Source organism: Stegodyphus dumicola, chromosome X1 (genome assembly GCF_044657685.1).
Source record: "Stegodyphus dumicola isolate Sdum_Otavi_A_Nest chromosome X1, ASM4465768v1".
Taxonomy (NCBI): Eukaryota; Metazoa; Arthropoda; class Arachnida; order Araneae; family Eresidae; genus Stegodyphus; species Stegodyphus dumicola.
The window spans coordinates 220,856,461-220,881,440 of NC_140780.1; the positions used below are offsets into that span (position 1 = coordinate 220,856,461).

General features: G+C 34.9%; 1 protein-coding gene across 2 annotated transcripts in view; it reads left to right on the top strand.

Moving 5' to 3' along the window:
• The window catches only part of LOC118184316 (xylosyl- and glucuronyltransferase LARGE2s-like), a 131,396-nt gene that overhangs the window by 84,350 nt on the left and 22,066 nt on the right, over positions 1 to 24,980 (top strand). For both annotated transcript variants that reach the window (XM_035353969.2, XM_035353970.2), the window contains exons 9-10: positions 1,318 to 1,471; positions 23,258 to 23,336. In XM_035353969.2, the coding sequence (XP_035209860.1) occupies positions 1,318 to 1,471; positions 23,258 to 23,336 (233 nt within the window). The remainder of the gene's footprint in view (positions 1 to 1,317; positions 1,472 to 23,257; positions 23,337 to 24,980) is intronic.

A 24,980-nucleotide genomic window follows, 5' to 3' on the forward strand; every position in this document is an offset into this window, starting at 1 on the left:
CAAATTTTCCTCAGATATTCACAAACATGTATGGAAGGATTGACTTATGTCTTCGAACTCAGGGAAAGCATTTTCAACATATGCTGTAGCCCCAAAGACAGTTTCCATGTAACTTACTTGGATGTTTTTGCCATAAACTACTATGGTGAGACTTTTTGAACACACTGTAGTTAATTATATTTATATACTTTAACTGTCAGTTGGCCTTGATTTTGAAAATAATTTTCATCTGCTTTATTGATACAACTTCCAGAGTATTGTACCAAATTTGTAAATCTACATTAGAGGTTAAAAGTCATTAAATTTTTTAGCTGTTACTTAGGTTAGAAAATGCTGATTCTTATGTACAGTAAGTTTGAGAAGCAACTGGACACCTTACAAGAGTTGCAGATTTAAACGATTCCTCTAAATGCAGTAAAAATAATAAATGATCATATCTTAACTTTCCTATTTATGTTTTAATATTTTATACCAAAATAAAAATAATTTAAAATATTAGAAAATGATGCTGATAAACAATGAAAAAAAAAACAACTGCCACTGACAAAAATGGAAATTTTAGATTATGTGATGACATAAAATATGCTATACTTAATGTGCAAACTGGAAGTTTTGTATTTCTTTCGCTAAATCATTTTTTTAACACATTAAATGCCATTCTGGTCCTGAAAGACAGGCACTACACTTTCCATTTACATCTCACCTGTCAATCCCGGCTGCAGAATTTTTCATTCATGTCATCCCCACGCACCTGTAGGTCCTTGCATACTTGTAAAACTGAACGTTTAATTTAAATGACATAAGTTTTTGTTTCGTCAATGCTTTAAGGAAAAGAATATAATACTTAAAAACATAAATGTAATTTATTAAAACAAGATCAACAATGTTCTGTATTAACAAAACAATCATGCATTTTTACGCATCAGCTGCTTTAAGTGTAAGCAAACACTGGCTGAATACAAATATGCTGCTAATCATGTAAAATAAGATGTAAATAAACTAATGAAGTTCATGCATACACATTAAGATTGTGCACGCATTTTCTTTTATTAATTCTGATTTTCCTTCTAGGGCTGTCATCTGGTAGCTTGTAAATCAGCATTTGTTAAATTCTGAAGAACTACAAAATTGCATTATACTCCCAAATAGTGTTATATTATATGTAATTTTTGTGCTTATCTACAGCAATTTAACTTTTTTCATCTCTTCCCCTCAATAGTAAGAGTTCAAGATTAGCAAACCTTCCTTATAAGTAGTAAAATTAATATTGCTTAGGTTTGCTATGCTGTATTATATCTGACATTTTCAACTTTTTAGAAAAGTCAAAACAAAATATATGCTACTTCTGGATGCTGATTTTCAGCCTTCCCCTGATTTTCAACAGAAGTTCTTGACTTCACTGAAACATGTTGATTTTTCTTTGAAAACGGCATTTGTGGTTCCAGCATTTGAATACATGGAACTGCCTCAGGTATATGACATTCTAGGATGTATTATATTAAAGCAAGTACTTACTCTCATTATCTTATTATAAGGAGTTACATAGCTAGAATATGAATAAGAAGTGTATTCTATACCCTTTTTGCAGCATTGCTCTAAAGTAATTTGATATCAAAACCAGGATATTACTTCTTTATCTTGTATTGTTTTGTTGTTTAATTTTAATGCGATAAATTATTTTAAATTTTAGTTATCACTTCATATATGTATTGTATTTCTTTCTTTCAGAAATGCTGTCCTACTTTTGTTATTTTCTATGCTTTTATAATTTATTACATTAATGGCAAATACACTGCTGGCCACCGTAAATGCAACACCCTGAAGGAAGCATGCAAATAACATGAAATTTACAATATGCATTAGTGGAGGTGAGATATGCAAATGATTAGAATTTCAGCACAGACGCACATCACGCGCCTGTGGCGCCACTTCAAAGGACTATTTAAGGCTTAGAGTTTTCGACGATTTCAAGTTCGGCAGTTGTGTTCTTCTTGTGGTTTTTTCAAAAAAAAAAAAAAAAAACAATTATGCCTCATAGTAAATAGCGATCATCGTTTCATCAAGTATCCGAGTTCGACAGAGAAAGGAGAGTGGCCTACCGAGAGTGAAGATTATCTTTCAGGGAAATCAGTAGTCGTGTTGGACGAAAGCAAATAACTGTAATGCGGATATGTGACCGTTGGATGTAGGAAGATACGACGGACCGACATATTCGATCACATCCACCTCAGTGCACCACTTCACTTGATGACGAGAACATTGTGCGCATGGCAGTCACAGATCGCTCAGTCACATCACGAACCATAGCACAGCACATTCAGTCTGTAATGCATCATCCAGTGTCTGCACATACCATTCGATGCCATTTACAGCTGAGTGGTCTGTCCGCAAGATGTCCATTGCTTCGTCTACCCTTGACGCAGAACCACAGACGTCTCCGCCAATGGTGCGATAAAGAAGGATGTGGACAGCAGAATGGAATGAAATTGTCTTTATTCACAAGTCACATTTCTGTCTGCAACACCACGATGGCCAGATTCGAGTCTGGAGACACCGTGGAGAGAGGATGCTGAACAGCTGCGATATGCACTGCCATACTTGTCCTGCACCGGGTATTATGTTATGGGGCGGTATTGGATATCACTCTCGCACTCCTCTAGTACACATTGCTGGTACTTTAAACAGCCACCGCTACATCTCCAAGCTGTTGGAGCCAGTTGTCCTTCCTTACCTTCAGGGCTTGCCCATAACCATATTTCAACAGCATAATGTGCAACCACACGTGGCACGCATTGTCCAAGTGTTCTTCGTCAATCGCCAGATTGAATTGCTTCCCTGGCCGGCTCGCTCTCCGGATCTTTCGCTGATAGAAAACATGTGCTCCATGGTTGCTGAATGAGTGACACAGATTACATCCCAAGCTGCCACACCAGATCAACTTTGGCAACATGTGGAAGCTGCTTGGTCTGCTGTACCCCAAGAACACATCCAAAGTCTCTTTGAATTAATGCTCAGGTGTGCGGCAGCGGTGATCTCCAACAATGGCGGCTAGTCTGGCTACTGATTCTGGAAGGAACCATACTTCGCAGATGTCTATAAATTTAATCATTTAATACTTGGTCAACATGTTATCTACTAAATAAATTTTTTTGTGATATCTCTTGTCTTTCTTGGTGTTGCAATTTGGGTGGTCAGCAGTGTATTATACAGTCAAAAGTCTTTAATCCGGACTCGTCGGGACTTCGGCGATTCCGGATTATCGGTTTTCCCAGATTATAGATCATCAATTTAAATTTGGTAAGATGGCCTGCAGAAATTATAAAATTAAAAATACGAAACTGTAATTTATGTAATAAAGAGCAATTATGATCTAAAGGGTATCAAAATTTACAAAAAGAAAGCTTAATATTTATTTGTTTACTTTATTAAACATTTCTTTCAACGTGCACATGCGTAAAGCATACATTACGCATAGTCGAAATTAGAAAATTGCAACCAGAAAACTACTTGATGTGTATTCGTGATATTTTTAATGACGAGGAATTTGATTTAAATCATAGCAAAGACGGAGTACATTGAGATGAAATACTACATTTAGTAAGGAATTATAAACTGAATAAAATAAAAACATCTGCCCTGAAGATAAGGATAGTGCTGACAGATGAACTTCCAGTTCATTGCGCGCCACGATGTCCCTCTTCCCCGCAGAGCAGCGTGAAATTGATAAACAGATTTCGGAATGGTTAGAGAAACAAAGGATATGCCTTTATCCATTTTCTGCAGCAATTCCACTTTTTGTTTGATGGACATCGAAACATGCTTTTGCTTTGTAGATCCTTTGGCAGCTCCAGATTTAAAAATTGTTTTTGACATAATCGAAAGTTCAAGCATTCTTTTATAAAATTGCTCTAACAGTCTGCAAAAAATAATAAGCCGGATCCAATTAGAAGATCAAGGAACAATGCAATCTGCCACATTAACTGAAATAGATAATTAGATAATTTTAGCTTAGCTTATACCGTCTGTTATACATTAAGTGCATATTATGCACATGCGTAAGATTGTATGCACATGCGTAAACACATTGTGTGTTTACGCATGCGCAGAAAGTTTGTAGCTTTGAGGTCCTGATTATAGATCATTCTGGATTATGGACGTCTGGATTAAAGACTTTTGACTGTACTATGTAGTCATTCTGGTACAACATAATTTGTGCCAACAAAAAAAAAAAAAAAAAAAAAGTCTATCAAAATTAAGAAGTTTACTCATCTACATGTAGATTTCCAAAAAAAAAAAAATAATATCAGCTTTTAAATTCCTTTTTTAAAATTGTGAGGTTCTTAAAGATGCTTTAAAGATGAATTATTATTTATTTGCAGAAGCACACATTTTTTTAAATCTCTGTATTTAGCAAATATATTTTTTTAAAAACCGAAAGCAAGAAAAGATTCATCATCTAATTCTTTTGAAAGTAAACTGCTGGTCAGTTGATTCTTGGGATGTAATTCATTCCAGTTTGTTTCCTGACTCTTAAATGAGTGTGATGCATAAGATCTCTTTATGTATGGCAAATAAGAGCCAATTTCTCTTAGAAAATCTTCCATGAAACTAGCTTTGTGTTTATGAGATATAGCGCTGAAATTCTTAAACATAATCAGCTAACTAATTTTATCATCTGTTTTTCCCCCTTTCCTATCCCCCATTCTGTTTTCAGATTCTTCCACCTTCCTAGGTTTCTGTTACATAGTGTTCAAAACTTCTTCCATTTTGTAGATATTTTAATTAGACTTTGCTGTTCTTTTTACTGTTTATAAAGGATTTATTGATGTCCCCAAAACCTGAAATCTTTTAGGATTCCAAACTAAAATCTGTAAGAAGAAGGGGGCTGTATAAATATTAATCTATTTACCATAATTTTATTTGATTTTTTTTCTGATTCTGATTATTTAATGAATTAATTTAAAAATAATAATTTTGCAGACTTTGTTTTGGAAAAAAAAAAGGACTGAAAAGATTTCAGTTCTCTGTGGCACTGCTGTATTGAGACATTTTCATCCCAAATAAAAGATATCTCTTGCTGTTTTACTATAGTATTATTGCTAAATGCCATTGTAAGTCAGCCTGGTCTGCATCTAAAGCATGTAGACTTTACTCAGGTAGTGGAAATGACTCCCTGCTAACTTCTACCTGACGTGCGATTCCTCAAACTCAGCCGAAAAATGACTTCATTATTCAGTGCAGTTTTCAGTGGTAAAGTGGTTCACATTCTCTACTTCTCTCTGCTGTCACACAGACCAAAATGGTGTGATGTTAAAGAATGACTGTGACACTTTTGGGCATTGTGTCATAGCAGGTATTCAATTTACTAAATCCAAGCTACTTTTTTGTTCTACCAGTCTGTATGTTGTTCTAGACATTTTGCTGCTAAGTTAATAGTTGTTGCAAAACATGTTAGTATGCAAAACTTAAGTAGCTTTTCTGATTGTCTGTTATTCCACAGTAAACAACTGGGAGCAGGGTTCGTATGGTCCTTAAGAGTCCTTAGATTTTTTGCAATTGATTTTTTTTGTAATTAAAAGTCCTTAATTTTGGCCAAAATCAGTAGAAGGTCCTTAATTTTAATCATCTGAAATTTCTGTCTCTTTTCACAATTCCCATTTTGAGTGTGAATTAGCATTTTGGAGGAATATTTTTGGCGATTCACTGACATGTATGGTTACCTTTTCAATGGGTTCATGGATCAGAATTTGTTTCTATTTCTAATATAAATGATGAGACACTTTAATTTCTATGCAAGAAGTGAAATATAAGCATTTTGAAATTCATTTTTTCTAATAAAAAGCTCTTAACAAATTTTCACTTTTGGGGATGTGAATTCTTTTATTAAACGGTTCTAAATTTGGCTACTTATCAACATTTTAAGATCAGTTTCTATAGAAAATTTTTAATTCCGAGATCTGAGAATTTTTTGCTAATTTTTTTTTAAAACATAGTAACATTGATAAATTTTATTAAAATAATAGTGATATATTATATTTAAAAAATAACATTTAAATAAAACATTTTTCGCTGTCATATAATAAAGTTTCATTTTGGCAACTTATTGTGCAATATTTTGAATCTGAAAAAAAATACAAGGTATAATGCTATAAAGCACAATTTACGAAACAACTCTTAACAAAAGCAAAATTAGCTATGTAATTAATTAAAAATGTCTTCTTTTTAATTCTTTCATAGTAAGAGTTTTTCCCATGTAATTTTCTCAGAATATGCACCAGATTTTTCTATAAAATTAATTTTACACTTTTAACCCTTTTTTTTTCAAAACATTTCTGGCTTTTTCCTGTTACAGAATTCGTAGGGATAATTTTTCTTTAGGGTTTTAGGCATTGCAGCTTGGAAAGTTTAAAAGAATTTGAAGGCAAGACTTACACACCCACAATTCTGGAAGGCTCCAGAAAAAATTGACAAAATGAAAATGTTTTCATTGTATTAACACATAATGGATGTATTTTACAGAAAGTTTGCGATGAATTTCTTACTTTTTGGAGAACGTCTGGAAGAACGATGAAAACATAATATTTGAATGTTTTACTTCTGATACTAGAATCTTTTTCTTAACCTGTTTATCTTCCCTATCTTTTTCTCTACTTTTCACTAGACACAAGCATGGAAAATATCAAAAATGCTTCTAATCTTATCACATGGGCAGGCATTAAGAAAGGAATTTTTTTATTAATAAAGAAATTGAAAACTTACAATTTAAAAGATTCATTTAATATGTCTTAATGCATCATACACATAGCTGGCACTAGCCATTTCCCACCTGATGCAATCCCTGTGGATCCTAAATTCTGCTGCCTAGTGCCTTTCTAAATTCTGCTTCCAGTGCCTGCTCTAAATTCTAAAAGTCTTGCCATTTCTAGATTTTGTTTTTTTTGGTGTGTCACTAAATTCTAAAAATTCTGCCACACCAGCTCTGTAACCGCCCTTTACCATATATATTTCACATTTTTTCTGAATGTTCATATTACTAAAGAAATAAAATTAGCCACTATTTCTATGCATTCTAAATGCATTTAGTGTTTTTTAGAATAACAGAAATCCTTATTTAAATTCAAAAATTCGAAATGGAAAGGAAACGTGTTGAAGAAAGAAACTGAATACATAAAGAAAACTATTCTTCAAATATATAAGCAGTTATTATCATGTAAGTTACCCAATTGTTTATGATTTCAACTTTTACTATAATTTCCCGTTTCTGTTTCCTCATATGATAGAGTTACTGAGCCATATTAAATTGTATAATCTTTGATCCCTAGTCCACATTATTAGTTTGAATTTGACTGCTGTTCTTTAATTATGTCACCGTGAGCAGTAATTGATTTTGTTTGCATCAGAACGTGCTTTTATGTTTCAAGTTCTTTTTAAATAAGAGGCCTATTGAAACCTTTGTCTGATATTGTCGTTACTTTCAGACAGTGATAATATGTTTCACGTCTGTCAGGGGTTTTGGACTATTTAACTTTTACCAGATCAAATAAACCCTCATTGGTACATTGTGGAGAGGTTAACAAGTTAGGAGATAAAGCACGCAGAAACTAGCGAGAGCACTGGTTTGCATATTTAGACAAATCTGTAATTGTTAGAAAAGCTGCTTCAAGAGAAGGAAATCGATATGGATGAGCAAAAATGTCTGGGAAGGCTTCAAATTAAAATGACGGATAAATATTTTATTGAGTGTTGTTGTTACGAAACATAAATGTTATGTACCTTTTTTTAATGTGTAATTATCCTAATATGGTTAAGAATCAATGTCATAAATTACATGTATTTTAAACTGTGAAATTTTATTAGATTTTGATTTTAATAGGGCCTTTTTTAACAAATATTGTTAAAAAATAAAATTTAATAGTGGTCATGTAAATCCATAATGACTAATGTTATCAAACTACCTAATTTAATTATTTATAACTGACTGCTTACCCTTATAAATTATCTCTACATATCAAAGCGAGTTATTGCCTTTCATTAATAATCACTGTGGTCACAAGCTAAAATTCCCAAAAAATGTAACAATTCAAGTAAAACCTATTCTTTGCATCTAGTGAAACTTAAAATAATACAAAACAAGTTTAATCTCTGGTGCTTTAATGTCTTATTGGAACCTTAAAGTATATTAACTGGGTTGTAACCCCTGGAACTCTACACGAAGCTATGACACTAACTGCATCAAACGGAGCCTGACTAACTTTCAACACTTGTCAACCTTGCCTACAGCAGGCCTTTCAGGTTCTAATCAGCGGGTCTCTCTCCAGACAAGCAGCAGCAGTAACAACATTCAGACTTTTGTTATGAATCATACTGATTATGATCTTACTTCTCATTTTATCTTTTGCCATTTGACATAAAATCTACCTGCTATTTACTAAACCTCTAGACTGACCAAGTATGTGACAAAATGAGACATAAAGAAATTTAACATAAAGCTAACTGTTAGTAAAATGGCATGGTCTTCGTGCATTATAAAAACATTGTCAACTTGCGGCAGTGAAACTTAAACATAGAATATAAAGAAATTCAAATTTAAAACAGAATAGTGCTAGACATTAAGTTATGTCTAACAGGTTGACTCAACAAAAACCTAACAGGCATTACGATAATCCGAAATGGCCAAGATGGGTACAAGCATAACAGCGAGATAGCAATGGAATGTGTGCTGGCTAGCAAAAACACACTCTGAATAAACTCAGAGATTAACCCGTTTAAATACACGCTTCACTTCAAATTTACATCCTGGCGAGAAAATGTGAGGAGAAGTTGAGGAGTTTAGGAAAGGTATCAAACTTAAAATAAATTTGTTATGCAAAATAAAGAAAATCCTATGTTTATAAGTGTTCTATAGTAAGAACACATACCTAAGAAAGAGGAGTGTTTTTTCGCAGTATTAAGCAATGGGTAATTCTTTATTGCAATACTTTTGAGTCCTCAGTTTCAATTCCCCGTTTTGAAATCTCATAGCCCAAGTACCTGTGTTCTTCTGCCACAAATTTACACTTACTACCCTGCATCTCTTAATATCTTAATAATGTAAAGACAAAAAAAAAAAAAAAAAAAAAAAAAAAAAAAAATGCACCACAACATGCTGAGAAGATATAAAGCAAATTGAACACATTGATATGCATACAGGTTTCAATGGAAAAGGCAAAATTTTACATATTGGCTGCCAATGAATGAAAGGTTGTCGTTACAGCGCATCTGATCTGAGCAATTGGCAGGATATTTAAGAGGAGAAATTATAATTCCAGATCATAAATTCTTCACGAATTTCATTCCATATACTCTGGTAGACAGTAACTATGCCTCACATACAGTTGCACAAATGATATGCGCAGATGTGAGAATTTGAGAGTGGCCGTGTAGTTGAGCTCAAAGAAACCGGTTAGTCTTATCGGTGAATAGCTCGACATTTGAGCAGGAGCGATGCCACAATTAGACGATGTTAGCAGGAATGGGTGAACCATGGCCGCACACAGCATCAAGAAAGAAGCAGTAGGCCTAGAGAAATGACAGAGCATGAAAACCGAGCAATTGTCAGAATGGCACTCACAGCCTCAGATGCATCATTATCATTGATTGTACGTGCAACTAGTGCTTTAGTGACCGCAAGGACCATTCGTAGATGGCTCACAGAAAGGGGGCTGAGGTCACGGCGCCCCTTCCGCTGACTACCATTGACCTTTGTACAACGTCAAACCTGTTTGCAGTGGTGTCGGGCTCATTTGCACTGGAATGTCACTGACTGGAGTAGAATAGTCTTCATTGATAAGTTTGCTTTGAACTGAGCCCCGATGACTAGTGAAGGCGAGTCTGAAGACGAATTACAAATTAGCAACTTGGACCTGGCATAAAATAAAAGTCTGACAACACTTCGACTTTAAATTGGTACTTGCTGTACAATTCGGCCTAAAGCCTAGCTCTGTCTTTGACCACAGGGAACGCTTTTACCAGACCAGCTCTAAAATTTTCAAATGTATATGTGGGACTGCCTATCTCTGCCCAGACGAAATTTTTCGATGTCTTTGAACCAACTTAAACCCTGATCTCATAAGGGGGTCGTTGCTGTCGTAATCTTCTGGACTTCGGGAACAGGATAAAGTAAAAAATTATTTTCTGAATTTTTTAGGAAGCCAGTGACCAACATTCTTCTGTCGAATGTCACTGTGGGTTTCATGGAAGCCTGCATTGTTACAACGAGGTAGCCAAAACCTTCCATTATGTTACCAAGAACCGGTGGAGTTTACCATGTCGATGGGGCTAGTTCAACTGCAACGTCGTTATCATCCATGAGTTTGGAAAAATCCGGGCACCATTTGTAAGATTCCACATAAACTAACTAGATCCTACAATGTACCTGGTGAATTCTTGCACAGGCATAAACTCCCAGCACAGAAGAAGGGTGAATATTACCTGTTATTTAATTCCAACAACTAACAGAAAGGCATGATCTTCATGCTTTACAATGGCATCGTCAAATTCACAGTGAAACTAAAAACATAGAATATAATTCAAAATCTAAATATACAAGTCAAAATCTAAAATAGCTTTAGAGTGAATTGCTACAGATGTGGCTGAATTGGATGATAAAATTTGTATAAATCTGAAGATTTTAATGTCGGGTACAAGAAAATTGAAGAATATCGAGAAAAATTAGATGTATTTTGCATTTGTACTAAAGCATGTCTTGATAAACTGTAAAATTTTTTTGAACCATTGGTGACGAATACAGGTGAAAGAACAAAATTAAAGCTTCCTAAAATAGAATTGGTTAAATTTAGAGGGAAAGTGAAAGATTGGCTGACATTCTGGATTCGGTTCAGTAGAATTCATGATGATGAGTCAATTGTTTATGGAGATAAATTTTGGTATCTCATCCAATGCATAACAGTTGATAGTTCAGATATTGCTTCATTTTTTTTATCTGTTTAAGTCACAGCAGTACTTCTTTGGCAAAGTGAACAGAAGGTTGAAAAAGTGAAAAAGGTAAAAAATTAAAAGAATTCTTCAAAAAGAGAATTGAAAACCTGTTTTAAAGATGGAGAAAAGTCATAGAAGGTGATGGATATGATATTAATAATTAATTTCATGTGACTGCATCCTCCCAATTGAATTTGTCTTGATCCTGTGTTACTATCTGCTCAACCTGAGTGTAATGCAATGTTATCTAATTCTTTCTGTTGACAACCAAATTGTTTTCTTGTTGCAGATGGATAATTTATTTTTAAACTCTTTGATGTCCCTAATTTACCTTTTTTCTTTCTAATTTTGGTTGTGTACAATATGGTAAACTTATCAATATTCTGCAGTTGTAGCAATGTTTAGGAGGTCCAACAGTCCAGTTCCCAGAATAACCCATTATGTAATTCAACAACATTATTAATGAATAATACATTGTTGAACATAGAAAATGCCGTGGTTTGCAAAACAAATATTTATTACTAAGTAATATGCAGAGATACATGCAGAGTTACATGCAGAGAAATACAAGCAAACAGACAGAGAAAACGTTTACAGAGGTCATATATATAACTTTATAACAGATCATGGTTTAACCAATCATAAACAAGACACAATAAAACAGCCAATCAAAAATAACATAAAGAATGGGATTAAGTTTCAGAATAATTCAGACCTCACAGAAAGCTAATGAATGTATTGGACGTGACAGAAAGCTATACTTCCTTTTAACCAGTAAGAATGCGATTACAAATATCTAAACATACATAATGAATAATAATTATTAATGAATAACCCATTATGTAATTCAACAACCGAATGACGGAAAATGTATTTAATTAATTTTTAAAAAGCTCACGAGTAGCTAACATTGCCTCTCACTGGTGTTTACAATTTTTGTCTCTTTACTTACATTTTAAAATTAAATGATGATGACATTATTTGGCGGTAACATTTGAGCATACTGACTTACAGTTACCCTCAGTTGCTGTTTTAATGGTCTGATCTTTGTACCTTTTCTTCTAATATACATCCAGCCCAAGATATCGGATACATTTTATCTGGCAGAAATTTTCTTGTATAATGAATAAGAAAGCCATCCTTCTAATGGAATATTGCATCCATAATGCTAAGATAGTTAACACCTCTTATTGGCATTACCATAAGCGCACACTTTTTTTAGTATATTACAATCAAAATTTTAATTTTCTATAAGAAGTAAAAGTTTCAGAAAATTTTTCTTCTGTCTTCACCAATATTTCACTTACATATTTTTTAACATTTTCATATCCCTCAGCATGCATTTGACCATGATACTCAGGTTGTTGTTCATGCTCACTCCAGTCATTTAATAGCTCCAGTCAATCTTTCACATCTACTTCAATTTTTTATTAAAGTTGTCCAATGGGTGAGCTGACTAGATCTTCTTTGTTAATATCTCACCTTTCTGTCCTCTCATCATTTAATCCAAAAGAGTTTTTCTGCTCCTGTTTTATAACTTGATCTGCTTCCTTTTCCATTCTTTGTATGATTTCTCTCAACTTAAACATAATATAAGGTGATACTTTTTTTATGTCTTCATTAGTCATGATTTCATCCTTGATAAATTTGATCCATCTTATTTGTCATTAGCTCTTTTACTTCTTTCAACATGAATGTAAGATGAGGTAACTTTTTTTAAGTACTTTTCTTTACTCTGAGCTTGAATAATTTCCTTGGTATTTCACCTTCTATTTCTCGGTTTTTGGGTTGTGAATAAGATGACATTTGCCGGGGTTTATCTTCACTCGTGTGGATTAGATATACAAATTCTTCTGGCTGCCTTAATCTTCTTTCCGTTGCAGATTCCTCAGATTTCCTGTCTGGTAATGAATATCATCTTTCATTGCTAGAGTTTAAATGGGCTTCATCCAAAATCTCCTTGAAAGGAGAGTATGGAAAAGGTATATGAATATCTGAATTGTTTCTGCACACTCCATAGAAACAGTAGCCTTGTTACAAAATTTCCCTAGGGCATATATGGCACATCACCATCATCTTGGTCAAATTTCTAACCAGTGCTATCTGCTAGATCATTTCTATTTGGAAATCACTTTCATTTTATAGTTGGTATAATGCTATAAATTTTTGTTTTTGTTACATTTGCTTCAAACATAATTTTGAATAGTATCATCAACTTCAGATTTTGTTACTGGATAGAATACTTGCTTTTCAGTTTTTACCTTTACAAAGTTTATGCTATTATTTATTACTTTCATTGTTTCATCAACTTGTAATTTAACACATGAATTTTCTTCAATGCAATAACTTTATAAATGGATAAGCTTTTGCATAGTCGATATGCAAGGTATCACCGACTCTAGGGTAAATTTAAGAATGTTCGTCCAACTAATAAATCAACTGGCTGAGCCAAATCTGGCACAATTAATACTGGAGTATCTTTTGCCATTACATTATCGGACATTAAACCAGCAACTGCCGGGGCAAGACATTTGACGAGATAGTTTTGATTTCCAAATCCAAATAACTCCTTTCTGCAAGATGAATTATTTATTCCCAGACTTTTCACAACTGATTCTTTGAGAAGGCTTGCCAACATTGCTGTGTTAACATAACATAACGTTAGTGGCACTTCCTTCTTATGAAAAGAAGGAAAGAAACTTAGGCAATGTTGCCCATTGCTCTTCCGCCATTTGATCATTTAAGTCTAAGGTTTTAAATGGTAACTCCCGTGAAAGGTAAATAATAAATAAACAGATAAGATTCCAAACTGACACCAAATATATAGTATGCAAAAGATCCCATCTCTAAATTCAGGGTGTCCGTTAAATCGTTAAAACTTCTCAATTGGATGAAGAGCCGATTCAATCCCTCCCAGATCACCAAACGCAAACTCTTGACCAAACAAGGGGGTGTGATGGTGAGTCAAAAAAAAAAATTTTTTTTTAATAAGGAAGGCAGAGGTACTTTCTTAAGCCAAATGGCCAGGTGGTGTATAAAGATTTGATATCTATTTCCAAAGCACAGCTATGAAAAGAAAATCCCTGCATAGTTTCTTTTACAAAAAAAAAAAAAAAAGGAACTCACAGGGTGTCTCAATGCTTGTTTCCTGTGGTTTCAAATTCACCTTACCTGTAGGTGTTTAGTATACATCAGGAACACTATTATGCCTGAGAGCCCTTTGTATAGATGGCCTTGATCAAAGCTAATATAGGAAAACCCAAGGAATTTGTTTCTAGGTACAGAAAACACCGGACATCATCCCAGAAAGTGAAAAGGTGTTTCCTCTTCTTCTCCACAAGCTGGACATAATTATCCAGGGCAAGGATAGCTGATTGGCTGAGAGAGAGAATATATGTATTCTTATCAACCGTATTTTTAGCTAAGAGCTCCCTCGCGACCATACTGATCGCCAGAACCTCGGCTTGGAAAACAGTTGTTAGTTTACCAAGGTATAGATGAAATCTAATGAAATCTTCTCCAGATCCCTTGATTCTTATAATAGCTCCAGCTCCGGTGAAGTTGGATTTTGATCCATCTGTGTAACATTCAATTGATCCTGTTGGAATTAGGTCAATTAGAGATTCTATTTCATTCCTTTTTGGTATATAAGTTGAGAATAGTTTATCTGGAACTATTGTTTTAGTAATTGCATCTTTGGGCATATATATTATAGGGATCTCATTGCCCAAGTCCAGACATATGTCAATGTGTCTTTTCAGGTGGCTTTTATGACCGAAACCTGTCCTTTGGCACCATGTGCCATTGTTATTCAACCTATACATGGCTTTAATTGCTTCTCCGCTCAAGAATAATTTCAAGGGTGGAATTTGCAATAAAAATTCTAATGCAGCAATAGGGGTACTGTTAAAAGCCCCACTAATGCATAGGCAAGCAAGTCTTTGAACCTTTTGTAAAATGTTTAAATATGTGCTTTTGTTAATAAAATTAATCCAGACCATGCATCCGTAAGAAAGCATTGGCCGGACTATGGCAGTATAAATCCATAGAGTAGATTTTGGGTTAAGGTCCCATTGTTTGCCAACAATTCGCCTGCAAAGTACTAGTACATTTGTGGCTGTTTATGCCTTCTCTTTTATATGGGTGAACCATGTGAGTTTACTGTCCAGGTAACATCCTAAGTATTTAACGCATTCCTTACGTCTGATAATCTGGTTACCCAGATACAAATCTGCCAGTTATCCATGTGAAAACTAAGACCTCTGATTTTTCAGCTGAGAAAGATAGGCCATTTATTTCATCCCAGTGTGATACTTTATTCAAGATTTGCTGAACTTGATTGTGTAGGGTTCCAATATCGAAACCCTGTAGTAGCACAATAAGGTCATCTGCATAAGCCTGTGACATGCCAGGTTCCTAAGTACTAAGAGTGAGTCGAATACCAGGTTCCACAGGAACGGAGAAAGAATACCACCCTGTGGACACCTTTCAATAATATCTCTCTTTATTTCACAGTTAGTGAGACTAATGCAGATATTCCTGTTTTTAATCATAAAGATGACCCATCCAGTTATCATAGTGTGAATATGACTTCCAATAAGGGCTGTATTATTTTCTCGAAAACAATGTTATCAAAGGCTTTTATAATATCCAGCAGAATCTCAATGGCAAAGTGTCAAAGTATGGCAAAGTATAATTGTTTTTTCTACTCTCCTCACTAGTTGGTGTAGGGCCGACTCAGTGGAGAATCCAGGCCTAAAACTGTGTTGGTCTAAGCCAAAAGTATGGTTCAGATTATTATCTGACTGGAGGTACCAGAAAATCAATCGCTCCAACAGCTTGAGCTGGAAGGATGTTAGCGTAATCATTCTAAATAAGTTTGGTTTCTCATATGTATCTTTTCTTGGTTTGAGGAGAAACACACCTCGTGAAGTTCTCCACACCTTAGGAACATATCCTAAAACCAAACTGGATTTGAATATGCCCACGAGAATGTGGCCAAAAATATCCCAGCCTTTCTGAAGCAGAATCGGGTAAATGCCATCGTTCCCTGGAGATTTAAAGGGAAGAAATACATCTAGGGTTGCTTTAGCCTTTTCAAAGTTCACTATTGTTTTAGCAAAATCCAAATCTAATGGATTATGAAGTAGTTCCAATGGATTTTCCTCGGGGTCAGAGGTGACACTTGTGTCCCCCAGATGAAAATTCAACATGGTCGAAAGTGTATCCAAAGGGTTGATAATATAACTGCCATCTGGTTGCATAACCAATGAGAGTTGAGACTTCTGAGATCTCTTAAGAATCTTATGTACTCTGGCAGTCTCATGGTAGAACAGAATATCTGTGCAGAAGGATCTCCATGATTTGTATTTAGTTTTCCTGATTTAACTTTTAAATTTCCTTTGTAGAATTTTAGATCAGTGAAGTTAAATCAGTGAACTTCAGATTTATTTCTAACTGCGTTCCTGTGAGCTCTCCAAACCTCTAGGCGGAGGCTTTCAAGCTCCTTGGTCCACCAGACTCTCTGGCTAGAAGAGTACTTCCTTCGTTTGAGAGGGCATGATGCATGATAAGATTCAATAATGATATTTGTCGGGTTGTTTGCTTGAGTATCAAGCTCCTCGACTGAACAATTATTGTCTAAAACGTGAAGGTTAATGACATTAGGAACCAGGAGTCCTTATAAAAATCCCAATTTGTGTTTTTAATGTTTCTGAAATATTCAGCTGGAATTTCATCTCTAATACAAAATTGTATAAGGCGATGGTCTGAAAGTGAGGGATTGTCACTTACATGCCAATTCTTAATAAAGTTATAAATATCAGAAGAAGTTATTGTGAGGTCGATGACCTCCTCTTCTCTTCTGTTGACAAAGGTGGGGCAATTTTCCGTGTTTACCCAAGTTAGGTTGGTATTCATTATAAGTTCCATGAGTTTTTCTCCTCTAGGATTGGTGTCAGAACTTGATAGGTGGTGAGCGTTAACATCATCACCAATAACCATAGGAATATTGTTTATTTCACAGAAACTCACAAGATCTATAAATTCTTGCGGAATGTTGAGGTCATAAGCCATGTAAACCGAGCAAAAACAAATGTATCCTCTCAGTGAACTGTTTATGTCCTTGGTTAAAATAGCAGTCAAGTCCTCTGATATAAATTGAGATATTTTCGTAGCCTTTATATTTTTAGAAATGTAAATGCTAGTTATAGGTCTTTTATTAGGTCCTTCTGACGAAAGGAAGTGTGCGTTCATGGGCATACCAAGGATTTTACCCTTGTAGACCCAATGTTCTTGAATTAAGGCAACAAAAGTGCCTTGCTTACCTAATTGAGCAGCTAGATTGTATGAAGCTGCTCTGCTATGTTGCAGGTTTAGCTGGCCAACCTTAACCATTAAAACAGGTTAAATGAGAGATAAGAACTTACCCTGAAGGATTTTAGGAGAGACTTAGTTAAAAGCCGCATCCTTAACCCACGTCTTCAAGGGAAGTCGTGACAGGGGAACCCTATTCAGTGGTCTGCAAAGAAAGCTCTGGTTCCGACTCCTTTTCGGTCTCCCCTTCTTCCATCAGCTGTTTCCTCGAAGGATCCTTGGGCGGAGGAATTGATTTCTCCTGTTGTCTTGGTTCCTTCAGCTGTACGGAGTCATGGGCACCACAAAAAAAAGTTTGGAATTCTGGACCTCCAGGTAATCCATGAGCTCAGGTTCTACTTCCAGCACCAGAGTGTTACCTCCGTCTCCAGGGATGACTGCCTTGATGGCGATCTTAACATCCAGGCCCTTGTTACAGGCATCAATGAGCTTGATGTTATCTTTTGGTGACCTGTTATCAGGAAACCAAGCGAAAAACCTCTTCATGGGGGGTCTGTCCCCGAGAGCCATCATGTGATAACCGGGATGGTTTTCTTCAAGGCCAGGTAGATCATTGATTAAAGTGTTTAAGACGTCCACAGTGTCCTGGTCCTCAAAAGCAATGTTGAGGCCATTCGGCTGCAGGACTGTCTTGTGGACCCTACAGGTGGTGATGGAGCCATCGATAATTCGGTCATCGATCATAGAAATGATGAAGTCCGAATCCGCCGATGTTATGTCTCTGGAGTCATCCTTGCAGATGACCCTCAGAGTAATTGCTTTCCTCACAGCTTGACTATAAAGCCGTTGTTTCTTGAGGGCCATTTCCGGGGTGTCACCAGCAATGCGTTCTCTCTTACGAGCATCTTCATTGCTTGGATGGCTCTCCCTCACCAGTTTGGGGGTCGCTCCAGAGGTCCCAGCTTTATCTGTTTTCTCCCTCACTCTCTTCTCCCCGGTAATCGAGATCCCTTCTATGGCTCTCTCCAGCCGTTTCCGCTCCTGACGTTGTCTCTCTTCTTTCATTTACAACCTCTGTCATTGGTGACTGGTCATCCGCTTGCGCATCTGGCACAGCACTTCTGACAGAGGAGTCAGTATCTATCCCCGCTGAGTTCAAAGTACATTCACCCCTTCATCAGCGGTTCTGGTTTCTGTAGTCCTAAAGAGAAGAGCGTCCGCACCCAAGGCCGCATTCACTCCATAAGGAGCTACAGTGGTTAAAGTGGTTTCAGAGGATGCGTTTTTATTTGATTCTATATTGCCAACATCCATTTTGGTATTTGATTGAAAAAAAGGGGGAGAAAAATTCCTTCTGATTTTCTAAGAGCCAGTTTGGAGGGGCTAGCCCCGGATTCAGCAGCCAGCAGTGACCTTGGAAGAGCCCCTCCCCCCGCTCTGCCATGCAGGACCCCACCCAGGCACCACCTGGAACTACAAGGCAGGCAAGATTATACACCAGCTGATAGAGCAGCCAGGACATGCTGGTTAGGCTGCCCCGGGCCCCTGTACTATCTGGCGGCCTGAGACGCAAAACTCAGTTTTTCTCCTGTATCCTCTACATGGCTACTACCTCCAAGATCCCTCCTCTCCAGATCAAAGGTCCTCGAAATTTCAAATCCTCCCCACAATCGCCGGTTTTCCCAGGGAGTAGCGGTCCGTTGGGTCGTCATAAGGTTATTAATCATCAGACCGAACCTCATCCCACTAAACCCCAGTATGCCACAGGACTTTTGTGGCAGTTACCCATTTAGCACTACCCAGGGGGCACTTGTGACTTAAGGATAATCACAGACGCGGATAACATTACCCCCCAACATTGCTGTGTTAATCAAAGAAGATGTAATACAAGGAATGTTAATTAAAGCATTTCTCAAGTACATATTAGCTGCTACGGAATCGTCAAGGTCTGGCATGTTCACACTCTTTTTTTTTTTTTAGCACAATATTTCTTTGTATGTTCTTTCAATCTACATATTTACAGGGATACGGACAATATTTTGAAATATGACCAAGAAGATTACATGAAAAACATTTGGGTTCACCCTGGTCATTACGAATAACTTTTTCATTATCCTTATATTTATGTGTAGGCAAGCTATCTTTTTCATAATATTTATGGTTTCTCATCATATCACTGTTTTTGAATTTATTAGAGTCGACTCTTCTCGAGTTACGAGAAATCATTACTTGTGGAATGTTTTTAGAATCACCCCAAGCCAAACTTAGAACCTTTTTTAATTTCATTGCTTATATTTATTCCTGATCGAAAATTTTCATATTCATCTAATTTTCGAGCTAATTCATTCATGTTTACATATTTAGGCCATGAATCAATAAAATGCTCCTGCATAGACTTTGGAACCCGTTTTTTCGACTGTTCTGTTATTCTTCTTCGAATGAATCGAAATCATTTATTTTTAATCCTACTAGTCATCCGTTAAAATAGTTGGAAATTTTCGAAAATAAAATCTGCCCACGTACTTTTTGAATCCCTAGCATGATTAACAAATTTCTGCCGAAATTTTTCTGGGCTCAAGACATTTTTATAAGTTCTTAATAAATGTGTACTTATTAGCATGTTTTTCAGATTCTCTGGCGATTAATTGTGTAATCTCAAGTGGTAAAAAAATATAATTTTCATTTAACCACACCCATTTGGCTTGATGTTCAAATATTATTAAAAGTGAAGAGATGTCTCCATCATTTAAATCAAATTATTGCATAAGACAATTTTAAATTGATACATTTCTTCTTTCCTGGTGTGGTTATATTACATACTGTTGATGTTTTGAACATTATTTTACTTTTTTTTTAAGTTTTAGATTTTGCAATTCAAAATTCTTTGTTTTTCCTGTTCTGCAATTTCTAATTGTGTTTGTTTTTTGCATTTTTGAAAGTCTGACAGTACATGTTTTTCGAGTTCTGCAATTAATTGTTATCTTTCTCTTTCTATTTTTTTTATTTTCTTCTTGAGTCTTCCTTAGTAATCCTTTCAAAAACTTGTTTTACAAATAGTTCATCATAATTTTTACTATTAGTGATGATGTTTTTAATCATAACTGGTGTGACCGTGTGTCTGGTGGGACCGTTTCATTAATTTCTGTCACAAGTTTAAGTTAGATCGCTTTTGCATCTTTTCCCAAGGAAAGACATTGTAGAAATTTTTAGATTCAAACGGTACTTTAAGATACCTTTAGAGACGTTTAATAATTTTCATTGATAAGTTTATTAGTTTTCACCAATACATTTAGTAGCTTTCATTGATATATGTTTAATAGCTTTGAAGAGTCATTGATATGTTTGAAAGCTTTTATTGATGCATTTAGTAGCTTTCATTGATACTGTTACAAATATTGTGCACAGAAAGATAACTTTAGTGCAAGTAAAATTGTTGTATTTTTCTGTGTAATATAACGCGAAAAGTCTAAAGAGAGAAGCTATGCCGGAAAAGTAGGAATACAGGCACAAGTCCATTTAACATTGAGTAAATGGGTATCTCGGTAATTTGGTGAGATATCCAAGCTGACAACGGTTTTGGCGACTTATTTTGACTCCAAAGTTGGCGAGAATTGTAATTGATCACTATATTAGCTGCAACCATAATTCAACCCTCATATTGCTTTCCAGTAATTTCGAGAAGCATTTAGAATATCTCAGCGGCTAGTTGAAAACTATATAAGACCAGACTGAGCATGTGCGCTCAGTTGCTTAGTTATTGTTGTTGTGAGTTGTTAGTTCCACGTGAATTGTAGAAAACTTAGTGTTAAATTTATATTCGCTTATTGTCAGTATAACTCCATGTGTTTAATGTTTGTAACTATGTAATTCTGCATCTGGTAACTGGAGAGTGTATTGTTATGTTTTTGAATTTAACGAGACAATTATCTTCATATTCGTAGTTAGATGTTTTAAAATATAAGCGTTGTAATTATTAATGTTACAGAGAACAAAAAGAGTGCTAAGTCAATACTTTGTGTGTTATTTGAGTTTTGAGTATTAGGAATATCAATTTATAGCTGAGTTTTAAAATCGGTATCCGTCATGAATTAAGATATATCTGAGTTGGTTTTCTCTTTATATGCAGTTTGCATTGCATTGCATTGTGTTTAACGTTCATAGTAGTTTGATGCGTAACTACTGATTGTAGTCTGTGATACTGTGAACTCCTGTACGAGTATTTCTGTGGAAAATTCCGGAACTTTGAAGTGTTTATTTTGATAAAAAAAAATTATTAACCTTTCATCGGACTTGTGTGCATTCAATCTATTGTGAACCCATACGCGAGGAATAATATGTTTAAAAGCGTTGAAAAAAAGCATTTACCTTTTTCGTTTTTGCAACAGACCTTCAGTGGTATCCAAGTATGGTTGGTTGACATTAACATCCTTATTCTGAAATTTTGTTGGCTTTTTTAAACTGTGAGTCAACGGAATTCAACAATCTAAGGATTAAAACTTTATTTAATCAATTTAAAAAAGCTCACAAGCGGTTAGTATTGCCTCCCGTTCATTGTTACATTTAATCTCACATTTTATTTTTGAATGATGATAACGTCATTTGGTAGTGAATTGTGGAAATTGCTAACTTACTGAAATCACATGAGCATTTCTGTTTGAACGCATCTGAACTAACACTGCATAAATTTCAAGCTGGCAGTGGAAAGGACTGTTTAGTTATTTGGAATGCTATAAATTTTGTGTAAAAATTCAGGAAAGCACTACTGAGATGTTACAGCTGTTAAAATATGTATAAAGAGATTCAAAGGTAGGTGAGAGATACAACTATTGACCCCAGCAGCAAACAGCAGTGACAAACATTGATATTGATTGACAAAACATGGTCTAGTAAATGGTTAAGTGTGAAACTGATACTTGAAGAATGGTAGTGGTAATTTTAACTGAAGTTATGGTAATTTAATTGATTTAGTAATGGTAATGTTAATTGAAGAATGGGTATGTGAAATGTTTGTGCTTCACATACACAGTTACAGTGTGTTCTTAGTGAGAGATTCTCTGACCAAATTAAAAATTATTGCCCAATAGGATCATCTTGCCTATTTATCTGATTTACTGTCTTCTGATATTTAGCTGCTTCCAAAATTAAAGGTTACATTGAAGGTACAAAGATTTTTGTGACATAACTGTTATCTAATGGAATATGAGGCAGGTACTTAGAAGTATTCAAGAAAGTCACTTAAAAGCCTCTTTCTAGAAACATAAATCCCATCCGAGTAAATTGTATATTCTCAAGAAGAATACATTAAAGGCGACAGTATCCACTTATGTACAGTTTCCCGCATGCATTTTAAGAATTAAATTCTCACATCATGCATTTACTTTGATTTCATAATCTCTTAATTTTACTTACAAAGTTTTTTCCTTGTAACATGGACATTAAATTTCACAAATAATTCTAAAATTGTATTTTTTAAAGCCTTAAAAAAGGAATAGAATAAAAAAGTTCTGGGTACTGAAAAGATGTGTGTGTGTGTGTGTAATTATGGCAAAGCCTCGAGGGCTATCTGCCTAAGGGGAGGGATGCCTTCGTGGAGGACTTTCTAAGGGAACTGGCTCGTATACACGTAACACATGGGGAAAACCACGAAAACGCCCATGTAGCCTGCCCATTCGCGGGATTCGAACCTCGGACCGAACTACCAGTGTTCAACGACTTTCTCAAAGAATGAAAATATGAATTATTAAATTTTTTATTAAAGAAAGATTTTGGGGGGGTAAAAAGTGGTGAAAATGTTGTCAAAAAGGAATATGTCGGGAACAAATTTATGTATGTAAACAATATAAAAATCCAATTTTAAATTTAAATGAAAATTCATACTGTAGGTTGTATTTTACTTTTGTTTAGAATGCTCCACATTATATTTTAACTTAGAAAATATTCAGACATATTCTCTCTTTCTCTCTAGAAAAGTGATAATGCTCCACAAACTAAAGAAGAACTTTTACAGCTACTTCATAGAGAAGAGCCTTTCATATTGCCTTTCAGTATCCTTTCTAGAGCTGCTGTTAATGCTAAAAATATAAGATTTTAGTGATTAATACTATAAAAATGATGTTCCCCTTCCCATTCGATTTTGAGATTTTTTCCCTCCCCTTTATACCTTAACATGAGTCTCTTATTAAATTTAACTGCCTTGTATCAAATTTTCTATTACCTATCTTTTTTTTAGATTTTGTAATCATTTTTTGCACCCTTGTTCTTATTTAGTTACTCTAAGCTAAATTTTCAGATTTGTACAGTACAAAGTCCGAAATCCGGACGTCCATAATCCGGAATGATGTAAAATCCAAACCTCAAAAGCACCAACAAAATTTTTCTCGTCGGCTTTATGCATGCGCATTTGATTTCCACCTCCGCGCATAATAAAACATCTGGAGAGTCTCGATTCTTAATTTCACTTCGACACTAAATAAAATACCGTTTTATTGAAGAAACAATAATTTTAGCATAAATTTGTGCGATCAGTAATTTGGCTCCGTTGCTGCATATTTGCTTGGCACGCATCTCAAACCGAAACATTCCACATAGATTCATCGTTGATCTGACGCCAACCCGGCAAATCATTATTTATTATACATTCATTTCATCACCGCATATTTATCAAAACATGACAACTTGAGTAATGACTCATGTAGCGATGCCTAAACAATTCCTTTATGTTAGTAATTGAATAGTAAAGGAATGTGGTAACCTTTTATGTTGACATTACTCTTGGCGATGATTATAGATTTAAGTTAAATGTACTAAAAAATGTTGACGAGGAAAATTTACTAAAACTTTCTTTTCATATGCTAAAAATAGATTTTGTTGTCGATACTCATAGACCCAAAGATTACATTTAGATTATAAATACTTCATTATTTCATAAATCGCGGTTTCATATTTTTAATTTTATAATTTCTACATGCCATCTTACTAGATTTAAACTGATGATCTATTATCCGGAAAAATCCGGAATCGCCGAAGTCCCGATGAGTCCGGACTTTGTACTGTATTATGTTTTATATATTTGTGCCGTATGTTTTTCATCGGAATTTATGTCTTATTTACAGGGTTCGTACGGTCCTTAAGAGGCCTTAAAAGTCCTTAGAATTTTTGGAATCGATTTTTGGTAATTAAAAGTCCTTAATTTTGGCCAAAATCAGCAAACAAGTCCTTAATTTTAATCATCTGAAATTTTTGTCTGTTTTTACGACTGTCATTTTGAGTGTGAATTAGCATTTTGAGGAATATTTTTGGCGATTCACTGCCATATATATGGTTATCTTTTTAATGTGTTCATGAGTTATAATTTGTTTCTATTTCTAATATAAACGATGGGATACTCAAGTTTCTAAGCAAGAAGTGAAACATAAGAATTTCGAAATTCATTTTTTCTAATAAACAGCTCTTAAACAACTTTTCGCTTTTGGGGATGTAAATTATTTTATAAACGGTTTTAAATTTGGAGACTTTTCAACATTTTGGCAATTTTAAGATCAGTTTCTATAGAAATTTTAATTCCGAGATCTGAGAATTCTTCGAAGTTTTCCTGTAAACATCGTAACATTGATAAATTTCATTAAAATAATGCTAATATATTGAAATGATATTTAAAAAAAAACATTTAAATAAAACATTTTTATTTT